The sequence below is a fragment of the Colobus angolensis genome, unplaced genomic scaffold, assembly GCF_000951035.1.
Source record: "Colobus angolensis palliatus isolate OR3802 unplaced genomic scaffold, Cang.pa_1.0 Scaffold28, whole genome shotgun sequence".
Lineage (NCBI taxonomy): Eukaryota > Metazoa > Chordata > Mammalia > Primates > Cercopithecidae > Colobus > Colobus angolensis.
In genome coordinates this window covers 4,879,016-4,887,189 of record NW_012116043.1, presented here as the reverse complement: position 1 = coordinate 4,887,189, position 8,174 = coordinate 4,879,016, and the positions used below count along the sequence as shown (strand labels likewise).

Sequence of the window (8,174 nt, the reverse complement as noted above, 5' to 3'; positions counted from 1 at the left end):
GTGTGGTGGTGCGTGCCTATAGTCCCAACTACTCAGGAGGCTGAGGTGGGAGGATCACTTGAGCCTGAGAGGTTGAGACTCAAGTGGAGCCATGATTGCACAACAGCACTCTAGCCTGGACAACAAAGTGAGATCCTAAAAAAAAAAAAAAAAAAAAAAAAGGCAAAGATAAAAACAACATATAAAACAAAATAGGCTGGGTGCCTGTAACCCCAGCACTTGGGGAGGCTGAAGCGGGCAGATCACCTGAGGTCAGGAGTTCGAGACCAGCCTGGCCAACATAGCAAAAACCTGTCTCTACTAAAAATACAAAAATTAGCTGGGCTTGGTGGTGGGCATCTGTAATCCCAGCTATTCAGGAGGCTGAGGCAGGAGAATCCCTTGAACCAGGGAGGCAGAGGTTGCAGTGAGCCAAGATCGCACCATTGCACTCCAGCCTGGGCAACAAGGGCGAGACTCCGTCTCAACAGAAAACCAAAATAGATATTTTCCACCAAAATTTTGTTAATAAGGTTATATGTATCTCATACATACTCTGTGATAGCTATTATGCATTTCATCTTCTAATACATATTAAAAATAAAACTTGTAAACAGACTTTGAGAAACTTTTGACCCTTAAAAAGACTGCCTTACACAAAGGTAATACACAAAGATTGCCTTACAAAAGGGAATAACAAAGGTCTTTGTTCAGAAAGAAAAAAAGTTATGTGTAAAAAAATAAAACTTGGTAATGTGTGGGGGTAAAAAGTAATTTTAGCATAAAAAGGTTATGCACTTCTAGTTATATACCAAGAAAACTAAAAACTTATGTGGCACATAAAATCTTGTAGACAAACACTCATAGCAATATAATTTAAATAGCAAGAAAGTATATAATCTAAACATTACCTGATGAATGTAAACAAAAATGGGGTATTATTCACAGAATGAAACATACTCAGCCATAAAAAGGAATGAATACTGATATGTTACAACATGGATGAACCTTGAAAATATGCTAAGTGAAGAAGTCAGACATGAAAAGTCAGTCTAGGATTTCATTTATATCAGTGTTCAGAAAAGGCAAATGCACAGAGAAAGAAAACTGAGTAGTGGTTGCCAGGGTGTGGAAGGACAGAATGAGGGGGGGTGACGGCTAAGGGGTGTGGATTTTTTTTTTTTTAGGAAAATGTCCTAAAATTGATTATGGTGGATGCCCAACTCTAAATATACTAAAATTCGTGGAATTGTATACTTTAAAAGGGTAAGTTTTATGGTATGCAAATTATATCGCAAAAAATTTAAAAAACAATTTTTGAGACAAGGTCATGCTCTCTTGCTCAGGCTACAGTGCTGTGGCACAATCATGGTCACTGCAGCCTCAACTTCCTGGGATTAAGTCATCCTCCCGCCTCAGCCTCCTAAGTAGCTGGGACGACAGCTGTGCACCACCATGCCCAGCTAATTTGTAGAGACAGAGGTCTCTGTATGTTACCCAGGCTGGTCTCGAACTCCCGGGCTCAAGCAATCCTCTCACCTCAGTCTCCCAAAGTGCTAGGATTACTGACATGAGCCACCGCACCTGGCCAAAGTTAAGTTTTAAAAGGGTAAAGTTTAGGCCAGGTGCAGTGACTCACACCTGTAATCCCAGCACTTTGGGAGGCCAAGGCAGGTAGATCACAAGGTCAGGTGGTGGAGACCAGCCTGACTCACATGGCGAAATCCCATCTCTATTAAAAATACAAAAATTAGCCCGGCGCAGTGGCATGCACCTGTAGTCCCAGCTACTAGGGACACTGAGGCAGGAGAATCACTTGAAACTGGGAGGCAAAGGTTGCAGTGAGCCAAAATTGCACAACTGCACTCTAGCCTGGGTAACAGAGTGAGACTCCAATCTCAAAAAAAAAAAAAAAAAGGCGCAGTGGCTCACGCCTGTAATCCCAGCACTTGGGAAGCCAAGGCAGGAGGACCACAAGGTCAGGAGATCGAGACCATCCTGGCTAACATGGTGAAAACCCATCTCTACTAAAAAATACAAAAAATTAGCTGGGCGTGGTGGCGGGCTCCTGCAGTCCCAGCTACTCAGGAAGCTAAGGCAGTCGAGAATGGTGTGAACCCGGGAGGTGGAGCTTGCAGTGAGCCAAGATTGCACCACTGCACTCCAGCCTGGACGACAGAGCAAAATTCCGTCTCAAAAAAAAAAAAAAAAGGTAAAGTTTATAGTATTATATGAAGCCAACAGCACTAAAAATATAAACTTCATAAGCCTTCCTTAAAAAGACAAGAAACATAGCTGATGTTATCATGAAATAATTCGTCTTACCAGAACTCCCACCAAAAAAAAAGTACTTACCACTTCAATTTCCAGTAAGTTATTCTTATTTTCAAGTGTTCTCACGCGACTAGTAGCTTCATGCAAAGCACTATCTAATTGGCCACATCTAAAAACCATAAATTTAGTTTCAATTAGAAGATAAAATTATTACCTTTAAAAGTATTACACAAATCTAACCAATTATCTAATATATAACATAAGACAAATTCTCCAGTGTTAGCTAAGACTCAGGATGCCATTTTAGTAGAATATATCCAATGAATCTAATCATATAGTATGTAGAGAAAAGACTAAAATTGGCCAGGCACCGTGGCTCACACCTGCCAACACTTTGGGAGGCTGAGGCAGACAGATCACTTGAGGCCAGGAGTTCGAGATCAGCCTGGCCAACATGGTGAATCCCCATCTCTACTAAAAATACAAAACTTAGCTGGGCATTGTGGCATGTGCCTGTAGTCCCAGCTACTCAGGAGGCTGAGGTGGGAGGGTGGCTTGAACCTGGGAGGCTGAGGTTGCAGTGGGCTGAGATCACGCCACTGCACTCCAGCCTGAGTGACAGAGTGAGAACCTGTCTCGAAAAAAAAAAAAGCCTAAAATTATTTTTTAAAATATAAAAAAAAAGATGTACATAAAATAGCTCGGTCTTAGTTATGAAAAAAAATCTGTATCTACACATATGCATTATGATTTCTGGAAAAATGCAAAAAATTAAATTTGGGATTTTGGGACTAGAGGTTGGGGTAGGGAGATTTACTTTTTTTTTTATTTTTTGGAGACAGGATCTCACTCTGTAACCCAGGCTCAAGTACAGTGGTGCAATCACGGTTCACTACAGCCTCAACCTTCTGGGCTCAAGCAAGTCTCCTGCCTCACCCTCCTGAATATGCACCACCACATATAGCTAACTTGATTTTTTGTAGAGTTGGGATCTCACTTTGTTGCCCAGGCTGGTCTCAAACTCCTGGACTCAAGCGATCGTAATTTACTTTTCATATTAGGTCCTCCTGTACTATTTCGAATTTAGCATGAATATAACTATTCCTATAATTAACTTCCTTTGTAAAGTTAATTATCACAGACCCTCAAAATAACAAGATACATAGAATTCAGTTACTATTTTGACTCAGTGTTTAACACAGTATGAATAATAAAAGCTTTATTTAGCACTGACTATACACCAGGTCTTTAAGCACGTTCCATTTATCCTCACAATTCTGTCCATTAAGATTATCATTGGTCCCAGCTTGGCGTGGTGGCTCACGCCTGTAATCCCAGCACTTTGGGAGGCCGGGGTGGGTGGATCACGAGGTCAGGAGATCGAGACCATCCTGGCTAACACGATGAAACCCTATCTCTACTAAAATACAAAAAATTAGCTGGGTGTGGTGGTGGGCGCCTGTAGTCCCAGCTACTCGGGAGGCTGAGGCAGGAGAATGACGTGAACCTGGGAGGCGGAGCTTGCAGTGAGCTGAGATCGCACCACTGCACTCCAGCCTGGGCAACAGAGAGAGATTCCGTCTCAAAAAAAAAAAAGAAAGAAAGAAAAAACAGATTATTGGCCGGGCACAGTGTCTCACGCCTGTAATCCCAGCACTTTGGGAGGCCGAGACGGGCGGATCACAAGGTCAGGAGATCGAGACCATCCTGGCTAACACGGTGAAACCCCATCTCTACTGAAAAAATACAAAAACTAGCCGGGTGCAGTGGCGGGCGCCTGTAGTCCCAGCTACTCGGGAGGCTGAGGTAGGAGAATGGTGTGAACCCGGGAGGCGGAGCTTGCAGTGAGTGGAGATCACGCCACTGCACTCCAGCCTGGGCGACAGAGCCAGACTCTGTCTCAAAAAAAAAAAAAAAACAGATTATCATTGGTCCCATTTTACAGTTGAGAAAACAAAAACAGTTCCTCACTGAGAGTCACACAGGTTGTAAGCAGTCACACTGGGAGCACAAGCTGGGCACTCGGAGTTCATGCTCCTAACCGCTGTGCATTAATGCGGCTCAGACGTGAAATACTGATAAGACTATTCTTCAAAAAAAAAAAAAAAATCACTCAAATAGTTAAGTGTGTTAATTGTATTTGACTTTTTTTCAGTACTATGGATTCTAATGTGCTAGGGGATCACTGTCCCAAGTTCCAAATCCGTAACATAGTAATCTGATATCACAGCTGGCTAATGGCTACACTTGTAACACCACGGGAATTCTCCAATTTGCAATTTTAAGTTTGAAAAACAATCAGTGTATATGCTGATAACAATGGTTTTTATCTTGGGGGAATCATTTCTGCAGTTCTAAATGACTGCCATTTATTTTGTTTCTACTGTCCTCTGTAACACAGTTTTTTTTTTTAACCATAAGCCAGATCAAATCTTTTTTCGGAAGAGGAGAAAATAATGTACTGCTATTCATTTCACACAGTGATTACATCTACTCCAGTAACCAAGCCTGCCACTGTTAACTGCTATAACACAGCCATTTACTTAAAACCCTGGCTTCCAATTTGTTCCACCTATATTTGTTCATTGCTCTACATGCTCAAACACCTTCTAGTCATAAAACTGTTTTAACTGGTTATAATTTACTCTAGGCACCTTCTTTAGGACTCTGTGTTTAACCTTCAAAAGTTCACTGGTGGGCTTCTTTCATACTTGTTTTCCTACAGGAAGTAACTGCAGTCATCTTTGCCTTTTTTTTTTTTTGAAACTGAGTCTCACTCTGTCACCCAGGCTGGAGTGCAGTGACACAATCTTGGCTCACTGCAACCTCCGCCTCCCGGGTTCAAGCGATTCTCCTGCCTCAGTCTCCTGAGTATCTGGGATTACAGGTGAGCACCACCACATCCAGCTACTTTTTGTATATTCAGTAGAGACAGGGTTTCAATATGTTGTCTAGGCTGGTCTTGAACTCCTGACCTCAAGTGATCTGCCTGCCTCAGCCTCCCAAAGTGCTGGGATTACAGGTGTGAGCCACCACACTCAGCCTCATCTTTGCCTTCTAAACAAAAACAATAACAAAAAACCCAACTTCCATAACCTGCTATCTACTGTTTTTGTCCTAAAAATCCTAAAACTGTCTCTTTTCTTTTGGTTTGGCTCTTTTTCAAATTACTTTTCCCTACCATCGTACCCCCACACCACCAAATGCAAAATGAAAGCTACAGAAACATTCAAGAATAAGACAGCCATGTTAACTACCAGCAACCAAAACTACTTACAGTATAAAGGCTAGTTTTCCCATAACTTTGAAAGTTAAACTGTTAACCAGATGAAAGATTTTAGTTCCCTCCTAAGCTCTTTGAAGTGAGCTTTGTCTTTTCTCCTTCGAGAACTCCTTGCTATGAGCTAGACCTGCATCAATTTTCAATCTATTTAAGTCCTGTTTATTTATTTAGAGACAGGCTGTCGCTCTGTCACCCAGGCTGGAGTGCAGTGGCACAACCTCAGTTCACCGCAGCCTCGACCTCCTGAGCTCAAGCAATCCTCTCACCTCAGCCTCCCCAGTAAGTGGGACCACAGGTACATGCCACCATGCCCAGCTAATGTTTTAATTTTTTGTAGAGACAGGGTTCCATTATGTTGCCCAGGTTGGTCTTGAACTCCTGAGCTCAAGACATCTGCCTGCCTCTGCCTCCCAAAGTGCTGGGTTACAGACATGAGCCACCATGCCTGACCAAGTCCCATTTAACTGTAAAGTATGTTGCAAGGACTCTATTACTAATACTAGTGAAAGCATCAAATTTTCTAAGTGATTCTAATATAAGTGTGAAGCTATCCTGAATATAAGGTCATTCTCCCCTGTATTTCTTTGTGGGTTTTTTTGGAATGGGAACTACAGTATTTTAACGGGCCTATTAACAAGGTTGAGAATTGCCACAGGACATAAGCCATAGACTTATTAGGAAGTCCATAGTACTGCTCCTCCCATCAATGACAGTACTCTGCATATACAAAATTCACTAAACTGTTTCAGTATTTTGCCCATGTGAAACAAATGGCTCCATGTCAGTTATTAGTGTATTATAAGAGGGGGGTTCATAGCTTCAAAAATACTTAGGCAAACATGAGTGTTAAAATTTCAAATGCAAAGTATATGTTTTCAATGTGTTTTCTCACATTATACTTCTGTGAAAATAACACATCCAAGGTGGAGAAAACTTCACAGCTAAACTATAAATTTTACCTGTCCATAAGAATTTGATTGGTTATCTTCCAGTCTTCAACTGCAGAGATTTCTTTTGCCTCCAGCTTCTGTTTCAAACTATTTATTTCTGATTCATAGTAAGCTCGAAGATCCGCGATGTGTCGAGCATGCTTTTCCTTCAGGTTCTGCCTAATCCTTATTCGTTGAGAATAAAAAATACATATTAGGAAAGCTATCCTCAGTCTCCATCCACAAGAGACACTAAGAACACAATGATTCTCATGGGCAAAAATATAGCATATTTCCTTTGCTACAAAATATATAGATTAATACACAAAAAGTTGACAATCGAGTGAAAGAGTTTTTATATGCTCCATCTTAAAAATGCTAAATCTCTAAGAATTTATGCAATACTGAAGTTCAATAAAGATCATTTTCAATCAGACATCACAGAAAATCTATTAACATTACAAGCCATTCACTGAAATACATACTTAGACAATATCACAGGATCTTCCAAGGAAGTCAATGAAATGCATTCTGGGACACTGTTGGCTGTACCTGGAAGCTGGGACTGACTGACTGAGGCCGAAGCGACCATGACAGTGTTTTCTTCATCTACAGTGTTGACCGAGATATCATTACTAGTAATGGTATATACTGACGGAAACGTGGAACTGGTCCTACTTTCGTTTTGGAATGTCTGATTTTTCCAAGAGTCCACTGGAGAAGCTTTTGTGTGTGAGGGATATTTTGGAAATCCAGGTAACTGAGAAGTGACATTACTTGCTTGTGAAAATGAGTCTATGTCAGAGGGACTAGACATACTAGGCTCTAGAACAGAGTCCGGGGAAAAGGATATTCTGTCATCAAGGGCATTCGGAAGGCCATGCGGTTGAATCCCTGAAATCTGCTGCTTTGGCTTCATGTGTAACGTAGGATCTAGAGTCAGGACCTAAAAACAAGACAACAAGGAAGTCTTACCCTCAGAACTCAGCTTTGTTTTGCTTGTTTTCAAGTGAGTAGGTTTTAGATCTCCTAGGGAAAATGAAGCTTGAGGTAAAAGTTAGAGTCAGGAAGCATTGTTCATGTTCACTCGGCAGAATGTGGACAACTTTACCTCTGGTGGATGATTTGGGTTGGAAGCAGAAGTGAGATTCCTCTCAGGTAACTGCTTGTTTTCCCTTTGTTTTTTATAATAAATATCCTTCAGTGACGGTAGCTTCATCTCATTACTAGTATTAGACTTAAAGATACGAAACAAAATTAAATGGTGTTATCAATAATGAAACAAATTAATGATATCAAAATAAGCACCATAAAAAGATTTTTGAAAGACTTTAAGCAAATTGAAAATGGAGACTGTCAGATTTGTAATACAAGCTTGGAAGTCATTATCTAGTATGATGAGTCTACCTCAGAATGGAAAGATGTTTGGATCTCCTAACTATTTAAGACACTAAGGGGATAATGTGAATGTTAATTATTTAGCAGCTTATGAATACTTCCAAGTAATGAAATTCTTAGTAGTTCTCCCACTCAAAATAAGAACCAATTTTTTGCGTTTCTTTGACACAGAGTCTCACCCTGTTGCCCGGGCTGGAGTGCAGTGGTGTGGTCACGGTTCACTGCAGCCTCAATTTTGCAGGCTAAGGTGATCTTCCTGCCTCAGCCTCCTAAGTTGCTAGGACTACACAAGCGCGCCACCACATCCAGCT

At 41.1% G+C, this 8,174-nt stretch overlaps 1 protein-coding gene across 2 annotated transcripts in view; it reads right to left on the bottom strand.

Annotated features, from left to right (window-relative positions):
* Window positions 1-8,174, bottom strand: part of MPHOSPH9 (M-phase phosphoprotein 9) — an 86,447-nt gene that overhangs the window by 47,728 nt on the left and 30,545 nt on the right. For both annotated transcript variants that reach the window (XM_011948452.1, XM_011948453.1), the window contains exons 9-12: window positions 7,577-7,702; window positions 6,951-7,411; window positions 6,496-6,651; window positions 2,335-2,422 (exon numbers count right to left, since the gene is read on the bottom strand). In XM_011948452.1, the coding sequence (XP_011803842.1) occupies window positions 2,335-2,422; window positions 6,496-6,651; window positions 6,951-7,411; window positions 7,577-7,702 (831 nt within the window). The remainder of the gene's footprint in view (window positions 1-2,334; window positions 2,423-6,495; window positions 6,652-6,950; window positions 7,412-7,576; window positions 7,703-8,174) is intronic.